Genomic DNA, 20647 nt, shown 5'->3' on the forward strand with positions numbered 1-20647 from the left:
AACCCGAACAGCGGCAAGCCTTCGCATGGTATAGTGCGCGCAGTCCTGTCATCACCATTGACAGGCGCGCTTGTGAGCAGTGCGGTCAAACCGGATGCGCGTGCCTGTCAATGGTGATAACTGGACAGCGCGCACTATACCATGCGAAGGCTTGCCGCTGTTTGGGTTTCATTTGACGAGCACTGTACAATTGATTAGAACAGTTCATTTGATAAAAGAGAACATATCTTCCATTTTAAATAAGCTTTATTAATGGTTACGCATTCCTTCAAACAGTATTTCGTGCAGCACAAAACCCACCATATGCACCATGGCACTGCATGCCGTTTCGTGGAGACGGGCATCGATTCAAAATGTTACAAGAATTGCAACAAATATCGGCTGAAATGTACAGTGCTCACGGATTGAAACGCGACGTCAAGTTTCTTTTAATTATAACGACTGGTACGTGCAAGTTCTCGAAATAACCGCATCATGTTACTACGAATGTGGTTGCTAATGGTAATTTTCACTCTGAAGTAAGCGTTTGAGTTGAAATTATGCCGATATGACACAAATTGGAGACGGTGGATTAGAAAGTATGCGCATTACTTAGCCCTAATTTGTCGCATTCCAATCCGTCAGCATTGCACCAGACAGAGGACAATGTGGAGCTTGTACCAGTTCTCCCGATATCACATACTGCAGTATGTATACTGTGTGCACATTTTCTTCACAGAAACAGTTGCCTGGTGCAACTTTATTCTACTTGCTGTGCATGTTGGGGCAAATAAATTAGGCAGAAATTCGTGTGCTGGACAAAGTTTCATGAGAAGGATGAAAAAGTGGTAGAATGTTTGAAAGGAAACCCAGTTTGGGTGCCTCTATAGGACTGACAGTTGATGAAAGAATATATTATGGCCTGCACAATGAATCTCGCACCACTGCTCCTCCGGGCAGCCTTGAAAGCTGATAGGGAGGCTATCAAGGAGTAGGGCCAGAATGACAGGATCAAGAACTCCAAGTGTAAGCATTTGCAACAACAAAGATTGACTATGAAACATGCGAAGGTAAACACGTGAATAATCAAACTTCCTCCGCAGCTTCCACAGCATTGCCCAACACGTATGAAACAAAGCGCAATGTCAGTGAGCTGCTTCTTAACTAACACATGAGCAAAGAGGGAGAATTCTCAACGTTTCATGAAAGGTATGATTGTCACCGATGTGCACGAGAAGTCGCCAGTCACGCAAGTCAAGGAATGCATCTGTACAGTCCATTCTACCCGAACCCTCACTCTTCACGTTGGTCACGTTGCGGAGGCTTTCTTCAGCGCCGCCTCTGCCTTCATCTTGCGGTAGAGGAAGACCGCCCTCTGGCGCTCTGCCTCCAGTCGTTTCCGGTCTCCGTCCGGAAGCTCCTTGCGCTTGACCGTCAGGTCTGGCTTGTCGCCGGTGTCACCTGTCAGCATCTTGGTGAGCAGTAGCTCCTTTTTGCCAGGCTGCATTACAGAACCAACCAGAGAAAAAAAAATTACACCATCTCCCGCTAAAGGGGACCATGAGGCGATGCGAAGCCGGAGCACGACTGCGTTCCGTTGGCATTCATTGGGCATGCTACCGAACTCGGGCATGCTACCGACCTCGCGTCGTGGAGCGCGAAAAGGAACACTACGCGCATTGTGTCTTCCCTCTAGCCTGGCAGTTAATTCTCACAGGGCGAGCGGGGAACGCGGTCGAGAGGCGTGCGAGAGGAGGGGGCAGCGTAGGATAGGAGAGAGAGGGGGAGATGACGCACATGCGCTGGCGCTCATCGCGGCGTTGCGCAGGAGAGAATTTCGGCATGTTGAGCCTGCATTTCAGAGGAGTCAACCGAAGCAAGCGCTGGACAACGCGCGCAGCGCTCTACCCGCTTGAAGGAGAGGGGCCTAGAGGAGGAGAGTAGCGCATGCGGAGCGAGAGCAGAAGCGAGAACGCAGGAGAAGCGCAAGCAGGTGCTGGTAGAGAAGTGGAGAGAGTAACGCGCAGCTGTTGGAGAGAGGGAAGGAGGAAAGTCGCGCATGCGTAGTGTGAGTGCGGACGCCGACGCCCATGCCGCGGGACATACCCCGGAGCAAGAGATGCCTTCGCATCTAAAATCTGATGATATCGAAGAAGGAGCCGTCAGTATGAGGAACATTACCCCAGCTAGCTAATCTGTGCTATTGAATAGGGATGAAGAAAATTAAGAAGAACAATGTACCGTAATTTTTTCACGTACAACCTGCTTGAAATATGTATACAGAACATTCGGAGCTAAAGTAGAGATATGGATTGCATGCAAATTTCGATGCACCAGGTGGCTTCATGGCTTACTGCGTGGTAATGTAAGCAAGCTGGGGATGTTCTTTTATTTAGTTTTTATTTTTTCCACGGTTTGTAGCTGGGGTTGTGGGTTATATGCAGGAACAGGTTATATGCAAGAAAATACAGCAAATGACAATGAGGACAGATGATAGGCACAAAACACCATGTGCTAACATCTACTCGTAGCCTAGACCTACACTTAAAAAATATATCAAGATCTGGATGGCTTGAAAATTAGACTGCAGTCCAATACTGTAAAACCTTGGTATAATTAGTAGTTGAATGGAGAACCACAGTTTTTTTACTATGTCATATTTTTCCTACAACTTTAAACATGCTAACCAGATACTAGTAGCTTTGTGGCCCACGAAACTGCTATGCAACCATATACTGATGCGTTGAAAATTTATTAAACCGGTAAAAGAATCTTTATCATATGTGACACATAACTTCACAACCAATGCAACAGCGTTCACAATAGCTGCTTTCTATTGCTATAAGATGGTCCTTCAGTTGTGCTTTCTGCTTGACTTATCCATGCTGCTGAGAAAAACAACAACAATGCATTCGAAAAGAACAGCTTGCATACTACGATGCCAAGTCTGTAGCAGCTGAGCCGCATATGGCACACAATGCAGCGTACCTACTACACACCTCATACAGACTTCAACGCAGCTCTCGCGTGGTTTCTGCTACGTAAATGAGGAGGCCAAGTAGCCTCACTCTACCAGATGAGCTAGGCCGGCCTGTGGTCTCAGAGATGACACCAGAATGGCTTCGTAGTAGGCTTGCGTGAATATTCGAGCACTCCGAATATTCAAATTCGCTTCGAAACGAATTTGAATTCTTCAAAATTTAGAAGTATTCGAAATGAACGAATAGACATATATAAACAGCATGTAACCCCCAGTAAAGGTGGTTTCACTGCAGTGGAGGGGTGCTGTATTCTGAATACACCTATCCAGGGAAAATGCGCACAGCCGCGAAGCCCCACTTCAAGGTTAAATGAACAAATTACCCTCACATTGATTCATCATTTTTAAAATTTAAAAGCTTATATGCTCTAAGTATAGTAAATTTTAAAACATAAGGTATTTTACAGGCTATCACTAGCATTCTACCGAAAGTCAAATCCTGCTACTATTCAAAGTTGCCTCCACTTCCCTTTGAACCAAACAGAATGACATTTACACATGCCTTGTTTCAATCTTAAAAAATATTGTGCAGATTAGTTGGGTCATGAAAATATGGTTATTTTTCTTTATAACATGCTGATATATACTATTCTAATTCGGTTCGAAATTATTCGACCAAATCACTATTCGCTTCGAACCTAAAATTTACTATTCGCACAAGCCTACTTCTGAGGTCGCACCTTGCACTTGTTGGATGTTCCACTAAACATCTTTCGGATTTAGCAGAACACGCCATATCAAAGTGCATAGTACCAATTTATAGAGGAAGTTCTCTTTTCACCAGTATTAGCACCAATAAACATATTTATTAAATATGATAGGAAAATAACTACAATTGAAACTCGTTACAGCGAACACTGCCATAGCGAATGATCAGTTATAGCAAACTAAATACAAACTTCAGTTAGACACGCCTCATTTTCAATGACATTTATTCTTTTTATAACGAAACCAAGAACGTGACAGCCACCGCCATATCAGCTGTGACGAAAAAATATTTGGTTCGCGCAAGGCTCAGAAATCTGAAGGTATAGTTTAAACTGCATAATATTTAAAGACAACTCACGCCAGCTTACTTATGTTCTTAGGCATCAAATCCTTCAAATAAATGTGAACACAGGCCTGTTTTGCCAAATGAACTGCGCTCTGTTGTAATTTCACCTTATCATGTTCTTGTCAATTTAGTTTGAAATGCCACAAGCAGACAGGTAAGGGTTACCTCATTTATAGTGGGTTTGAAGCCTAGAATAATGCGTTTTTGTATCTAAAATGTTTGCCTGGGCCACATCGCTGATTTCTCAGAGTCGACTTCTATTTCTGTTACAACGAATATTGGATATAACAAGATAATTTATGGTCCCAATGCTATTTCATTATAACAAGGTTTGCTGTACTTATACAAAAAATTTGTAACAGAGCTGTGAGAAATACAAAAAGATGTCAAGGTTACTTTGCAAGTAAGCAAGAATCAAATGTTTTAGAGTATAAATTTGACACAAGAGAGATCTGTGCTACATATCAGCAAATCTTAACCTTCCTTCTATGTTCAACAAGAAGAAATCAACAGCTCTTGTGAACCGCAGCGTGGCACTCCAGGGTACGATCAATGATACGACGTGAAGGTCGACAACTCGTCTTTTCGCAAAAAACAAAACATTCAAGCCTTACCGCTGGCAGCCACGTTAGCTCCAGAATAAACTCCACTGTTTGCATTTGCGTGCTTAAGTCTATCAGAAGATTCTAAAATAATCTGGAAGGTTCCCGGACATACGAGCGCGGTTTGCGCAAGGCAGTGGTTATATGTGTAACGGACCGGTTACATAAAAATAGCAAAACAAGAGCATAGCAATATTAAAGATACACTCATTGAAACTAAAGCACTACCTGTGTCTTGTTAAAGGGGTACTGACACAAAATTTCGCGGCCGAGATAGCTTGCGGGATCAATTCCCGTCAACATGCATATATCGTCTGCAAAATATCAACAGCGAACATAGCTTGGAAGGTATTCTAAATGAATTTTGAAGTTTGCGTGAGCGATCGACACCCTCGCGCCACTGACACCCTCAAAGGTGACCCTCGGTGAGCCCCTATTTCCCTCACGTGACCACGCTGCAAGAAGTTATAATGACGTCATAGCTGCCATGTTTTTTTGCCGCGTTCACTCCAGCAGCCTACTTCTCAGCGGCTGCTCGCGAAACGTGCAGAAGTGCATCACAGTTCTGTGTGCTGACGTGATCGAGCGCTGCACCCGCTAGGTGGTGATAGTTGCACCCGGTGGCTTGTCGTTCTTGAAACCGAAACTGACACTGGTCGGTAATGAGGAGCCTGTAATTTATTATCTGTTGTGTGCTGCAGCAAACGATGTGCCGTGTTATGACTAACAAGCCTCCAGCAACACATTGCAGCAAAAAAACACGAGGCCAAAATTTTTGTGTCAGTACCCCTTTAAAGTGCCACAATTATTTTGGTTTATTCAATCTTGTCTAGACTGAGCCCGCACTAAAACGTTCCAAGTGCATCAATGAACGATGCTGGCCAAATGATGTGACCTTTCAGCTAAGCTTGAGCGAGGTTAACGCAGCAATAACTGCCAAACCTTTCTTGCGAGGTTGTAACAGCTAAAACACAGGACCCCATCAAATTTCTCATTGCAGACCAAGCACAGCCCCTCACCTTTGAGAGTTTGGTGCTGTCAGCCTTGCGGACGTGGGCCGTGATGTCTGGAGGATGGTGGACCACCTCGCCAAAGGCCACTTGATCTGGGCAGTGGGCAAAAGCACATATGGACACTTCCTACATCTACACCTGCAGCAACACACTGATCCACGTTACTTATTTCTCACTTTTCAGCAATGCGCAGTTTGATGTTCCTGTGACATAGCACCCAGGGTATCAAGCCTCATTGTGCCATGAAAAGCACTCATTCACATCTCAGTATTTTTGGTTAATTATACAATGGAATGATGTGCATTGCCTGGATGTATTTAAAAGAGACTGTCTGCTGGTTTTTAATGAGCTCATGTTTTGTACGCCAAGCTAAAAGCTTACCGCTTGATGCACCGAAACATACATTGGTTTCTTGGGAAAATGAGTAGACAATTCCAAAAACATTACTTTTTTTTACCAGCATACTGTTTCCTTCAAAGTCTGCATTGATGACTGCAACACTGATTATTGATGTGATAAAAATGTTATGAAACAGCAATGGCATGAGTTTTATGCAGGAACAGTTGCAATGTGTTAAGCATTGATATATTATCACCTTAATAGTCATCTTTAGCACGTAATCAAAGTCATTGCAAAATGTAGGGACAGCTGATCAAGATGATGTCATTACATTTTCAATAAACAGCACCAAGGACATAGACACACGGAAAGGAAACAACAAGACAATCATCACCTTGCAGTTTCAATTTTTCTGTGTCGACATACTTTGCACAGTTAATAATGCACAAGTCATTAGCATTGTTTTCTTAGCCACCTATATCCTCTCACATTTCCTGCAGGCATTGTGGGATGTTTGACACTCGTCGGCAATCAGGCCCTCAGAGACCACGCATGCGGTCTGGACTGAGGACCGTGGCAAGCGGGCTTACCAAAACTGTACGCTTACACAGCAAAATTGGGCTAGCCCACATGTAGATAAAAAGTGGGGAACAACACAGGATAAATCACTTGCACCATGCAATTGAGGCTGCACTTCACAACACTGCAATGGCAAAGGAATGAGAAACGTGGCCGTGACCGTGAGGCTCTATCACCATGAAACTAAGCATATTAGAAACTGAAACATAAAAGTAATAAGCAGAAACCTGCAGACTAATTTTCTATCAGGAGTGCGTCTAACTGGTCTGGTTGATACATCGTTAGGATGAGAACAAACAGCACCGGAGATGGCATGGTGGTAGAATGACAGACAGGGCACCCTAGCAACATTTTCTGTGTTGCTATGTTGCCACAATTACAAGAAATTTCAAACGTTCATTTTTGCACGAAATTATGTGAATAACAGGATATTTAAAATAAGCTGACAGTCTATAAATTAAACAATTTTGATATTGGCAAGTAAGGAACAACCCTTTCTTTTAGGTTTGTCAACATCTAGCACTCGTGTCGAAGTTTTGAGCAAGTTCCACTGTTCAACTATTCACTGAGATAATGTTCGACGTTAAATTGTCATTCGATTTGACTCTGCTTCAAGCCAAATAAATTCATATTCACACACACCTATGCACGTTTCATTCGGGCAAATACAACACCACAGCCTGCAAGCATCCACTGCCCGTACCTTTGAGGTGGCCAAAGTCACTCTGCTGCTGCCTGGTGGACAGCTTTTGGCGCTTCTTCTCCTTCAGCTTTTGCTCACGCAACTTGCGCTTCCTGCAGGAGAACAGTGTCATGTAGGTCATTACTAGGGGCCGGATTTTTAGGCACTATGTTCCTGGACTTCAAAATTAAAATAAAATACCTTTAAGCCGTCTATCCTCATAGAAATTTCGTCACAGCGTTTTTTGCAAGCACGCAATGCTCACGCCACAGTCAGTTTACCGTCCGATTTTGATGTTTACACTACTTTAGCCTTTTGAGCTTTGCTTTTTTAAAAACAGATAAAAACTAGTGGGGAACACCAGCATCAGTGACACGTCATTGCACCTGTCTGTTAAAGAGACGAGTTTTCTAAACGCCCTGGTAGCAAGCTGAGATTTTGTATATTGCGACGCATGGTTGCTCACACGTGCGCAAGGTGGTTGCCAGCAAGCATAAGTTAGCCTGTCAAGTATAAATAGTGTTCAGTTGTAAATGCCAGCCTGTCCCGTCGTTTTCTTTTCACTGTGTCTTGTTTTTCCCACTGGTTTTTATCCGTTTTGACAATGTACCAACTAGCTCAGTTCAACACCTTGTATTGCTTTTTTTTATGCTTTGGACCAGAACGGACAGACAATAGGTAAAGGCGAACCGCTAAGCATTAGAATAAAGCAGGCTTGACACTCACTCTCGCTTGCGTGCCCCGTAGCTTTTATCAAGTGCATCGCCACCCTTGGGGTTGACGACGGTATGGCCCTGCTCGTCGCGGTCGATGCGCACGTTGAACTTGTTCTCGATTTTAGCCTCGGTGAAGGCCCTCCCTGCCAGGTAATCTAGCCGCTTCAGAAACTGGTCGTCGCTTTCATTGGGCTGCTGCTCGAGGCGCTCGGGCAACGGCTTCAGCGGGCGTGTCATGCCACGCTGCTCGGATTCCATCTTGCACCGCTGCACTGCACAAGAGAGTAGGAGGCCGTAGTCACGAAAAGTGCGGTGTTTGTAAACGCATTAACATTCTCGAGTGAGACGATGGCAAGCTCAGACTTCGCTCGCAAAAGTTCAACATGATATAAGTTTTGTTCAAGTGAGCTTACAATATCCATGCTTGTTTCATGAAACACAGTTTTCATTCCAGATTATTGCGATTTGTTGATTTGCTTTGTAACTTTCTTAGTTTAGGAAGAACTATTGCTCCTAACAAGGCCTATGAAATGTTTGATAATTTACAAACTAGATACTGTACTTCAGAAATAATTGCACACTTGAAACCGGCACATAAATGTACACAAGTTTTGAAAGTTTGATTAAACAGGTCATGAACCACCCGTCGGGCTTGGTGACAAAACCCACCTTGCGGAAAGCAGACACTGCTATGAACAGCTCAGCCAAATCTTACATTCATGCGCAGCGAGGAGAGCTTACAAGCAGAGCGTGATGCTGACATTTTCTCAATCGTGCTCTCTTCATATAGAGGCCCATCCTCACTCTCTCCAGTGGGCGGGGTGCCTGCTGTTTGATGTCGAACAACAGGTAGCAAGCTATTGGCTAATAGCCGACATAAATCAAGAATGGCAATTAGATCAGATCATAGAGTTTCCTACAATATTTGCTAGAGGGAATTCTGGCGCTAGTGCCTATGGGGGCTGCAATGCATGGCTCTTCAGCCAGCATGGGAATGATGGGTAGTACACGAATTTATCTAAACTTCGTTCTTTCGGCTCCGTTTGGCTCCGCGTCGCCTGCATCCGCTTTGTCGCAAAACGAAATACAGCAAAAGTCAGCAGCTCCACTTCACCACTTCAGCCTTTTTAGGCTCACCAATTCAAATCTGGTCACGAAGTTCACAATGGTCCTTTCTTTTATCTGAAACGAACGCCAAAACACAGCAATAAACAAAGCCACAAGTGCGTTCAAAGCCGTCAGCACGAAGATTAGGCAAATCCGTGTAGTACCCATGGTGGCTGAACGATTGAGTGCCAGAGTTCCCTATAGGTAATTGTAGGAAACTCCATGGATCAGATGCGCTTCTTGCCACGGGGTGCCACCACGTGCCAGTGCCGCACTCCATAGTGCGTTAACATAATACAGTAGCCACACTCATGCACATGGATCACAGCGGAAGAAAGTGATTGCATTTAATCACGTGTGCTCAAGGTCATGATGCGTGTTGATGTAACTTCTTTCCTCCTTGCCATCCTTCCCTGTGTAGCTTCCAGTGTTCGACGTCGAGACGAGAGAAGAAAGAAAGAGCTTAAAGCGTGTCACAAATCTCTCTGCTCCGCTCGTTCTTGATGAATTCGAGAAAAGTGTTCGGCAAGCGATTCCGGAGGCAATAGAATCCGATACAGACATAATTCGATGATTACTTGGAAAGGTGATTCAGGGCCCCTTTAAATAAAGTACACTAAAAAATAAAGGTTGAAAAATTTGTCAACACAAATTCGTCCCTTCAAGTTTCCATCTTCCTCGGAACATCTGACTTAAAATATAAGAACTATGTTTCTGAAATAATGTCCCCCCTTAAAAGAAGACACATGTGAGTTCGCATAACACTGTGCAAAAGTTTGGTTCTTGTTTATTACACAACGAAAATGAAGAAAGAGGAAGACAACACCACAGTGTGGTGTTGCCCTTCTTAGCGAGGCCTTCAGAGAGCTCACCTGTGATGAGGTTTTTGGATGCCTTGCGCTTCCTTCGCCGCTTTTCGGCGGGTTCCTCGTCATCGTTCATGCCATCAAACAGAACCTTGAAGCTACGAGGCACTTCCTGTTCCAGGCTCTTTGGTGGTCTGTTTGCACGAGGACTGCAACACAGGAAAAGCACCATAGGAATGTCAAATGCTGCATTTTATTTTATTTGTTTACTAAAAAATGCCGTGGTTGAACGCTGGTTACACCCAACTCATGGAGCCATAGCAGCAACCACCACGAAAAGCGTGCCATGGCGGTATCTGAAGACCGAGGCGGACTTCAAGCGGAATGCTGCGACCGGTTTTTTGCAACTCACTGAAGGAGTCTTTCGATGGTTTTGAAAGCGATTAAGAGCTACAACAAATCCTGGGCCTAAATAAAGTTCACTGTAATAAAATTTTAACCCATGCGCATTGGCTTTTTTTTTCCGGCGCGAAAATTTTGCCGCCATCTTGAATTTTGGTGCCGTTTCGAGATAGCCTCCCCCCCCCCCAATATGCCGGCAATTTCGACTTCGTTGGGGGGGGGGGGGTGCTTGCTCGGAATCTTACGGTATGCTTTTTGTCTGATGAACGCGACATTGAAGTGTAAATGCATGCTCAAACGTAACATATAATTAAGGCTGGGATCGTTATTTATAGTCAATTTTGGTGTAACCACAAAATGACCGTCCAGAACCGAATGCAGTGCCCCACTGTGGGACACTACTTTATGTAATGTACCGAAATAGGCACTCCAGGCAATGGGTATACACGTTTCGAAGGTATCTCTCGAATTTCTCTGACATAGGAGGTGCATACCTACAACCAGTCACACTTAAAGGGGCCCTGCAACAATTTTTCAAGCCTCACGATATACTGCAACAAAAATTTTTAGTATCCGTCAAGTATGTCAAGGAAAAAAAAAAAAAAAGAAGGTTTCATACCAATGAGCGTGCTGAAAGCTACGCAGGGGAGGATGAGAAGGGGGCAAGAAGCTATGGCCATTCGTAAGCATGCGTAATGACCTTAAGCACTTTCATTTCCTTCTTTTTTTGAACATGCGGTTTACTTTCAGTGTGATCGTGAGCGCACTGGTGTAATTCTATACTCTGTGTAACTCGGTGCTATAGAGTGCAGTGCGGGCATGTTGCATCACCCAGCTGCGGCCGCGGTAACTACAAAGCTCACGATGCTCAAATCAGCCAATGGCCTTGGACTATCGGTTTATGACACGGTCATTTTGAATTACGGTATCATTTGTCGAGAGAAGAGCAACCAATATCGAGCTGACTTTGAAAATTAACTGTAAATTCTGGGTTGCGTGCTGCACTACAATGTTGGGCTCACATGTTCTCAGAATACTCGACCACGGATCAGCAGCGTTTTCTGACCAAGCTCAAAAACTGTTGCAGGGCCCCTTTAAGCCCTTTCACTAACTGTTTTTAACCATTCCTACCAAGAAATTCTCGTCTTCATTTGCTGCCCACCCTGTTGTGTATTTGTTGGAAAAGTACAACGGCGCCATTTTCTTCAATCCCAGAGGAATCATGACTCAGCAACATGACTCTACCCCTCTTTCCTGTTAATGTGAACAAAACCAGTACACACCCTGGGCGTGCGCACACACACACACACGCACACACACACTTGCTTCCTTTATTTCTAGTGGGTTTGTATGCGCATTCGTGCCTTACTATGCAACACCGACCCCTTACTTGTCATACCAATCTTTTTAGCTCAATATCCCCCTCCTACCCTTTCCCTCCTTTGCACACATGCTTTCTCTTCTTGACGCTGTGCCGTGCTCCCAACTAAACCTGCAAATGGTTACTGTTGGAATCCTGCAAGGTGGCAAAAGAATTGTGAAAGTTAAATTTTAAAAAGTTATAAGATGAAGACCCTGCACAGGCATAGGTGAGCAAATGTCTTGCACTGTAGATTTGTGAGCACAAGTCATACAGACCAGAGATATTGCGACAAAACAGATTTCCTTCGTGGGTAGTTGCAAGCTTCTTTCCTTTCATAACTCTTGTGCCACCTTTCAAGATTCTGCAGAACTGACTTGCAGTATCCATGGGCTTTGAGTCGTCAATTAATCCATTCTTGCATTACTAATTGCTAGCGCCCAGTTAGCTAAATTGGTAGAATGACCATCCCAGACAGGCATTGGTCCTGGGTTCAATCTCCGAACTGTGACGAATTTTTTTGTCACCTAGGAAGCTTCCGTCCTGAGAAAGCTTTGATTTCCTTGTAGCAGCGTGCTACAATTGGGTGGCTGCTGGCAATTTTTTTCCTTTTATAAAGCTGCAGATATAGAGTCTTTTCCTCACCTCAATCTCTCCTTCTCCACTCTTAAGGTGGGAGAGAGTGAGCACAGGGTACCTGAACACGATGCTGAGGAAGGCAGTTGCTGTCCTGACAAAGAGAAGTGCACTTGTCGAAATGCTGGCTTCAGTGACATTCCCTGCTCAATGGTATTTTTTTTGTCATTTTAATGACTGCTTCAGTAATCCTGAAATGTCACTCTTTTCTGCATAATCAATGCACTACCCCCTCATTCTCTCTTTTCAAGACATACAGAATGTATGTGTTCCAACTGATTATGTTATAAGAGTGACTTTCGTGTATCTGCTAGTACAGCGGAATCTCTGTTAACCCTTTGTGCAACAGCGGGACACAGAGGGCCCACTTTTCAGTCTGCAGAAAAAATTTTCTCCCATGTCACCCGTTGCAATTAGCGCAACGCTAAGACACTCATATGTTACCAAAGTCTTCGTAACATCGAGGAAAATTCTTTTACCGCGCTTTTGATGGGCGGAAGTAGTGTTACAATGGCGTTGAATTTCGATCAATTTTTTATGATAGCTTATGAATTTTCCTCTTCTTCAGATAGAAAGAACCTACCCATAGGTCGGCAAAAATGTGGAGCTCACTCAGACTCACTCACGAAACATATTGTTACATGCCATTCCCTTGGGGCTCACTCGGACTCAGACTCGCCAAACTTTTCCTCATCCGGACTCACTCGGACTCAGACTCACTATAATATTTCTCAACCGAACTCACTCGGACTCAGATTCACCAAAATATAATTCACTGGAACTCACTCAGACTCACGGCTTGATCTGAGTCTGAGTGAGTCGACTCATGAGTCCGTTAGCCTAGAATTAGCCTTTTTTTACCCTAATGTCAATGCCCTTTAACGCCAATATCTCGCATAATCGCTGCGCTACTTAGCACCTTTTGATCTCGTACCTTCAAATATGAGTTATCTGAGTTTGCAGTTCAATAAGGACCTTTTTATGGAAGAGATGACTCACACGAGAAAATTTTATCAGTAACTTCCCGGGAAAAAGTTTGCGGGGGGAGGTCAAGGCACACCCTCCTCCTCTCCCTCCTCAACTCACGCCTCTGATCAATAAATAATGAGCTCACGTATGAACGGTAGTGCGTTGAAGTATGTGGGTGTATACGTGAGTATAAACACGAGCTGACATAAGGCTGATAGTTATGCTGAAGTTGAGTAGATAGAACCATAGGTCGGCAAAAAATGTGGAGCTCACTCAGACTCACTCATGCAATATGTTTTGCCCTTAGGGCTCACTCGGACTCAGACTCAATAAAATTTTTCTCAACCGAACTCACTCGGACTCACACTCACAGAAACTTTACTCACCCGGACTCACTCAGACTCAGACTCGCGTCTCTATATGAGTCTGAGTGAGTCGACTCACGAGTGAGTTTGCTGACCTATGAACCTGCCAATCAAAATGTTGAATTTCCTTCTTTTATGGTTTTTCAGAGGCGATTTTAGCTTCCAGTCATGTGTTTTTGTAAATTTGCACAGTAACTTGACCGATAGATGCATCGAATCACAACCCCTGCGAAATTGCAACGCTCATCCCTCAGGGTAATTGCGGATATTGGTGCGTGGGAATATTTTTCTTGATATCATATACCTCTTGAAAAGTAGGCACATATTCAGGAACAACAGCCGTACTCGACAATTTCAACAGCCACAGCAAGGACAGGCAAATGGACGAAAAAATGGTTGGTGCATGCGGTGAAGTAAGCTTTACAGGAACAGACCACAGCGCTACGAAGGCTCACAAGAGGTGCAGCTGCAGGTTGTGTTCTACTGCTGGAAATGAGATCCCCACACCTTTCCTCAGCACACCTTGAGAAGCGGTACTCTGTGCCACTTGCTTCGGCTGTTTCGTCCCAAATACCCACTGATGAAATCGCGAGATGGTGCCTTCACGAGACAGTGGGACAGTGTTTTCCCACTTTTTGAGAACGTTCTCATGAGTCAGTGGGACTCATGAGAAGTCAGTGGACTTTTTTTCATAAAACTACTGGCTTGATTTTGATGAAATTTGTTTTATACTATTTCTTTGTAGTTTATATCAACATACCACAGCCGGTTTTTATATCAACGTGTCAAAAATATAGGCAAACCTACAAAGGGTTAAGGAAACAGCTTAAACAGAACAACTGCCTCCAGTTCAATTCATTTTGCATTTGTCTGCAGTACTGCCATACATCCTCCTCAGTAAAGAAAACTCCTGTTAGATGGAACCAAACTTTCAGTCCCTGATAGTCTCGTTTTAAAAAAGAACCATAAGCACAGTTTCTGAAAATGGCGCTGTAAAAGATTCTCTTTTTGTGTGTGATCCGGCAATAGCCCTACCTACCTAGGTACACACTATCACTAAATGAAATGAAACTTGAACACTGCATCACAGTGAATAGCCTTCTTCCTTTTCCAGCTAGGTAAGGGCTCCCATTGAAGCAATAGTAGCTGTTCATCAAGGGAGGCACATATATTGCTGTGTTTCAGTGGCAATGCAAATTTTATTTATGTGATGTTCATTCCAGGAGTATATTACACATGCATCACAAGATGCAGCAGCTAAGTGCCTCAGCTTTGCAACCCCATCCTCTCGTAAGTGATGCTTTGAAAGCGGTCAATGTTTGTACGCCCGTTGTGAATGAGCTAAATGACTACAGAGTCAACAAAACACTAATGAAGTCAAATACAGGAATTTATTTCCAAGCAAATGTTTAGGGTAAATTTTCACAGCCATCTGTTAATGCTGTAACAAATGACAGTCAGGGTTGCAGTACAACAGCTCTGTACACGCTAAACACACTTTTGTGAAAGAAAGTCTTTTCCGAGCGAAAAGTTTGGTACTTTTCTCACTGAGGCATGCGCAGCTGCAATTAGGATCCATGCGAATCAGTGGGTCTCAAATAAGGAAGGAAACTCCTGGAAACTAAGACTAGCAAGGTGACAGCTGGTTATTGCATTGCAATGTTTTCAAAGCGAAATATGCACAGCAGTCACCAGTTTCAGGTACAAGCTGATGCATCGAGCCATTTCCAGAACATCTGGTCCGCATGCTTTTGGTCAAGTACATACAATGCTTCGGACGTACCGAAAACAAATATGGCAGCCAGGGGCAAGTAACTATACGTTGAATACAGCACAAGTCCCAAGAGACTTGTCAGCCGATGAGAAAATACGGATGTCAGAATACTGGCACATGGTAAGTGAATTTACTACTACCAGCGCCAAGTGTTCCTGTAGACTGAAACAGCGATCACTTTCAGCTTCCTTACAGGACCTGAGGCCCGTTAACTTTTGATGGAGAGTGCTTGTGATTAAAGATCTACTTTTCAGTTCTGCACATCCGACCATAACAAGTTACACTGAATAATTCAAATATGAAACCGTGTAAAATGGCCAGTACATTCTGAAGTTTTACAGCTGGGCCTCTGCACTTGTTGCTACATATTCTGTGACATGTTTGGCATTACAGGGTACAAAAGTTATACGCTCTCACATTTTCTGGTAAACAACTTCATACTCCATTAAGCCCATTTCTGAACTTTATTTGCAAGCAAAGAGGACGTGTGCAACACGACATGAAATGTTCTTAAGCTGCTTATACTATGCCAATCTTGGGCATCAATCACACAGTACATCAGGCAGTCTCAAGTAGGTTAGAGTTGACAGCCGTGACGGCATAACACAAAATATCCTTTATGTTGGTGCTACCTTCCTTATTTTATAAGTGTATCACAGTTATCTGCTTTTTCAAGGGCATCTGCAGCCCTTTTGCCCCTACCTTGATGCCTTTTATGCAAATGCACATGCCAACTACGTGCCACATTAACCCATACAGTGTGCAACATTTATCCAAGACGCACGACATACTTCTGTGTAAGCAAATGTAAGACGCACTTATGCGTAGATGTAGCCAGAGAAGAATGCAGGGGTAACACGGCTGTCTTTCCCATGCCAAAACTTTCACGCGTTTTTTGCCAAACTGCCGGGTTTCACGCTTAAAGGCACAGAGCCACTAGCTGGAAAAGTGAAATCAAGACTTTGAGAAATTGATGAGCACCACGCATATTGCGAGCAGTCTGTTTGCCAGTGGAAGCAGTGAAGGCAAGAAGGGTTGATAAAATATGCGATAGTTCCGTATCTCAGGGATCGCACGCTCCACGTCGTCACGTAGCGATCACAATATCGTCTGTTGTTGGCACATTGCCACCAGGGAACCGGTGCTGGCCCAGAAGCCGCGATGTATTCAACGGAAGGCCCGCCTCGCATAACATGTCTACGACTTCAACGTCTACGCTGCCGTCACCTGCACGGCACTTCCTGACGGTCGTATGCCTGCGTGACCTTTCTCGCCAGTTCCATGTCCATGGGAGGGCACACGAATATCGTGGCGGTATTCAAGGAGAGCGATTTAACCACTCTGCCTCCATCTGAAAGCTCTTCCTGCCTGGAGTTAGAGTCTGATGTACTCTGGTTGCAGTCACTAACAAGTTCCGTCGCACTACGCGTCGACGGTGGACCTTTTCTGCGCAGGCGATGGCTAGACCGGAGACGCCCCAGGCTCTGGTAGATGAACTTGATCCATTTCAGACAGATGCGAGAGACTGTGCAGCACGACAGATGGAACCGGAAGGCCAAGTCTCGCTCGGGCAGTCCCAGCCGCCACCTAACGAGGAACATGAAAAGCTTTTCACGTTTAGACATGCGCTTTTCGCCCAACGACTTCGCTACCCTCCCCACCCTGTTGCCGATCAAGCACTGGAATAAGTCCTCGAATGCCGCGTAATCCGGAAGGCCAGTGTAAAAATGCACGTCCTTCGGCTTGTGACGGAAGTTCTCGATTGTGAAGCGCCACTTCTCGAGGTTACGGCACTTCTGCTCGAGCAACTCTGCCGTCTTTGCCAGCTGATACTTTTCCTTTTTTGCATCGCTCGCCTCCTGCTGGTACCACTCTATGACACGGTTCATCCGTTCAATCTCCTTTTCCAGCTGGAAGACACGCTTTGGAAGCCCTTCCAACTCACCCGCTTGCTCGCTATTGCTGGAGTGAGCGTCCTCCAAGTGAACAGGACCAGGCGTGACGTGGCTGGGAAGATCTAGAAATTCTATGGGAACCTTCCTGTCCGTTTCAAAGTGCACTTCCGAGACAGCATCGTCCGGAAGAATGGCCATGCCCTGATTTGAATCAATGCGCGCATTACTATCTTCAATATCGATCGTCATTGCATCTAAGTCCAAATTCGTCTCATCATTCGTGCTGGACGCCATCAAGTGCACATTATAGTGGGACATTGATGTTGGGGAGGCCTCATCTCGGTTCAACACCTCGGTTGGCTGGTCTTCTTCCTCTATTCTACCCTTGGGCTTTGGCTTGCAGTAGGTGTGCACAGGATCCATAATCACGGTGTTGCAATCCATAGCTGCCTCCTCCTCCTCAGCTTCAACTTCACAACTCTCGACAACAACATACGAGTCATAGTTGTGCTCCAATCTCGCATCTGTCGCAACTTCAGGAACTGAAGACGGGGTCTGTTCGAGCTGTCTCAGCACCATGCGGTACTTGGAATTGCCCATGACTTTCTTGATGAGCGCAGCTGCGTTGGGAACGGGACGGCTGCGTTCGGCAGTGCCCGTCTTAGACGCCCTGCCGGTGAAAATGTGGGGCACCGCGCCATCCTTGAGGTGGCGCCTGCCAGTTCACGTAGCCGCGATAGAAGTCGTCCTCGTCGAAGTGCTTTGAGCACAGTACCGACGCGTAGTTAAACTTGATTTCCTTGCTCTCGTCCCTTGTGATGGCCTCCAGCCACTTCTGGAGCAGCTCCTCGTTCCTGTAGGGCAAGCGGACGAACGAAATCTGGAAAAGATTCAGTTTACTATTAGCTAATACCAGGCTGAGCACGTTCTTAACGAGAGTATGATGCATAAAAAAGAACAAGTAGAACCCAAAAGCTGGGACAATGGCAATGTACCTCAAACTCCTTGCACGAGCTTGACACTGCTTTGTGTGCTTCTACAGTGTCTGCTCACGCTGAGCTAACTTGTGGTCCACGAAGTTAAATTTCATTGTATACTAATGCAGCCAATCAGTGCTCTGATTCATGCACTGATGCATGACTATAGTGATCCTCAAGCCCAATTTCTAAGTTGCCCACGACCTGGCCATCGAGTTTCACCTACCGGTCTCGCCGTGGACGCGGACGAGCCCCCTTAGGGTGACTTGCTCTTTCAAGGACCAAATAAAGTTCAGTTCAGTTCAGTTGGCATGTATATGCTAGATACAGTGAACTCTCACTTGAGCGAACTTCAAGGGATCCAGTGAAATAGTTCATTTAACTGGAAGTTTACTCAACTGAACATTCGCTCGAATATGGAACAGCACAGGGCACAGGAGACATCAGAGTCACAATTGTGAAATGCAATTTATGGAGTTACGTACGCCAATACATACGGAGTGCGTAACAGCTGTGTTGCTGCCTATCTCATTTTGGAAAAGAATTTGCGATTTCAGTTTCCACTGGTGCTTTTATGGCGCAAGAAGTAGCAAGGCTGTCCAGAAAGTCTGTGTTTGCGCATTTTCTCTGGCACAACTTTATGCCGAGACCCTAAGTCTTGCAGCTTTCCAATGCACCCTACAGACTCAACTAGAGTTACAGGATTTTAATCTGCCTATGCCAGCGCAGAATGTCAAACTGACTCCAGAAATGAGCCCGGGTCAATTCATCAAGTTCGTCCAACTGAAGTATTCGCTAATCAGAAATTCGTTACACCCACTGTGCATTGACAAACACACAGTGAGGGCATTTACGAGAGAAGGGCAATTTAAGGGCTCAATTTTATTTGTTAAACACAACAATAATGAGAACTAACCAACAATCAAGCAAAATGAGAACAGACAATCAAGCAAAGGAAAGTATAGGGCATGTCATCTGTAGTTATTATGATATAAATGCGAAGTGGACAAAAACACAAGTCGAAAAGTTGTCTTTTCATCCACTTTTAATTTTTTTTACATTTATATAATAATTACTACATATAACATCTCCTGTACTTTCCTTGGCTCATTGAAGTGAGTATTTGTCATTTAGTGAATGTCCCCCCACCCCCTCTATTTCTTTACATATGCCGCTAAATTTCCGAATGTACTTATCTGTATCAGTTGCCAACTACGTGCATTCACATTCATTCGCTGATACATGTCACACACACAAGCCAAAAGACTGCGCGCATGACTTTAGTCCTCCGCTCCAAGCGAAGTGCATGCAAAAGCGGACGCATCTTTATTTATTTTTTGTTTGTAAGCACGCTACATGAAGTAGCTGCTGAAATGCCGTACGCCCTAACGGATCTGTAAATGCGACCACAAAAGCGAAAGCAGACCATGGCCCCGTAAAGACCTTACCCACGCTATGCAAAAATCAAACGTGGCCAGGCGAACGGACACCCGCTGTTGCTACATGAGGAAACGTAGGCTTACCTTTTCTTCAAATGTGCACCCGGGGTCATTCTTTTGCTTGACAAACTTCTGACGACAAGACGGCACGCAACAGAAACCAACCATGCTCAAAAATGGGGCGAATGCGCGCCAAGTTCGCGTCCACTTTTCTCACGACTGCGTAATGGCGGACACCATCAGACACCATGACAGGTTACGCCTAGATTGAGCAGATGGCGCGGACGTCAAAATAACGCCATCATAGCACTTCGAGAGGGAAGTGAGGGAAGTGCGACCATCCATCCAGGCAGTCCGACGTGCAGCCATAGAGTTAATATATTAACTCTATGCGTGCAGCGATCTTCCCGAAAACATGTGCGAAAGTCAACTGAAAAGAAATCGTGGTAACACTACAGCCAGCGTAACTAGTACCCCCTCATTCACACAACGAAGGCAAAATGTGGCGAATGTTTACACCGAAATATTTAGCGACATACGCTTCGGGAGACATACGCATGCAAGCGATAGACGTGTTTCGGTCGACTCACTCGTCTTTCTGAGGCGCACCAGCATCCTTCCGAAAGGGGTCAACAGACTTCAGCTTTTTGTGCCGGCGACTCTTCGGTATTCTGCGTCCCATTTTTTACAGCGCTAAGCAGTCCAGGGAAATTACACGACAATCGCAAACAACACGTGGATCGTCAAGCAGCACCACAGCTACCCGCTGCTCCAGGGCTGAATATAAACAACAAGCCGAGGCGTGGTTTCGCATTCGCTGTGATCACATTAATTCAGACCGCGTTTGTCGACAAGCTCTAAAAATATACGCGAACAAATAAATGTGACTCGCGTACAAATAAAGTATTTGTTC

General features: G+C 44.8%; 1 protein-coding gene across 3 annotated transcripts; it reads right to left on the minus strand.

Moving 5' to 3' along the window:
- Positions 1 to 212: 212 nt before the first annotated feature.
- Positions 213 to 20531, minus strand: LOC119399607 (coiled-coil domain-containing protein 137). Of its 3 annotated transcripts, XM_037666412.2 has the most exons (6): positions 20325 to 20531; positions 9984 to 10126; positions 8015 to 8276; positions 7310 to 7401; positions 5695 to 5780; positions 213 to 1480 (listed from the first exon to the last, which is right to left on the minus strand). In XM_037666412.2, the coding sequence occupies exons 1-6, from the start codon at positions 20414 to 20416 to the stop codon at positions 1289 to 1291; spliced, it is 867 nt and encodes a 288-aa protein (XP_037522340.1). In that variant the 5' UTR covers positions 20417 to 20531; the 3' UTR covers positions 213 to 1288. The 3 variants fall into 3 exon arrangements, with proteins under 3 accessions (XP_037522340.1, XP_049273743.1, XP_037522339.1); XM_049417786.1 differs by lacking the exons at positions 213 to 1480; positions 5695 to 5780; positions 7310 to 7401; positions 8015 to 8276; positions 9984 to 10126 and adding an exon at positions 15110 to 18198 and having other exon boundaries at positions 20325 to 20429; XM_037666411.2 differs by lacking the exons at positions 213 to 1480; positions 5695 to 5780; positions 7310 to 7401; ... (1 more) ...; positions 9984 to 10126; positions 20325 to 20531 and adding exons at positions 15110 to 18198; positions 19819 to 19993.
- Between the last annotated feature and the right edge of the window lie 116 nt (positions 20532 to 20647).

The sequence above is a fragment of the Rhipicephalus sanguineus genome, chromosome 7, assembly GCF_013339695.2.
Source record: "Rhipicephalus sanguineus isolate Rsan-2018 chromosome 7, BIME_Rsan_1.4, whole genome shotgun sequence".
NCBI lineage: Eukaryota > Metazoa > Arthropoda > Arachnida > Ixodida > Ixodidae > Rhipicephalus > Rhipicephalus sanguineus.

Bases quoted from the DNA above. Each gene is read 5' to 3' on its own strand.
- LOC119399607 (XM_049417786.1), bottom strand. From the start codon at position 17,918: ATGGGCAATTCCAAGTACCGCATGGTGCTGAGACAGCTCGAACAGACC.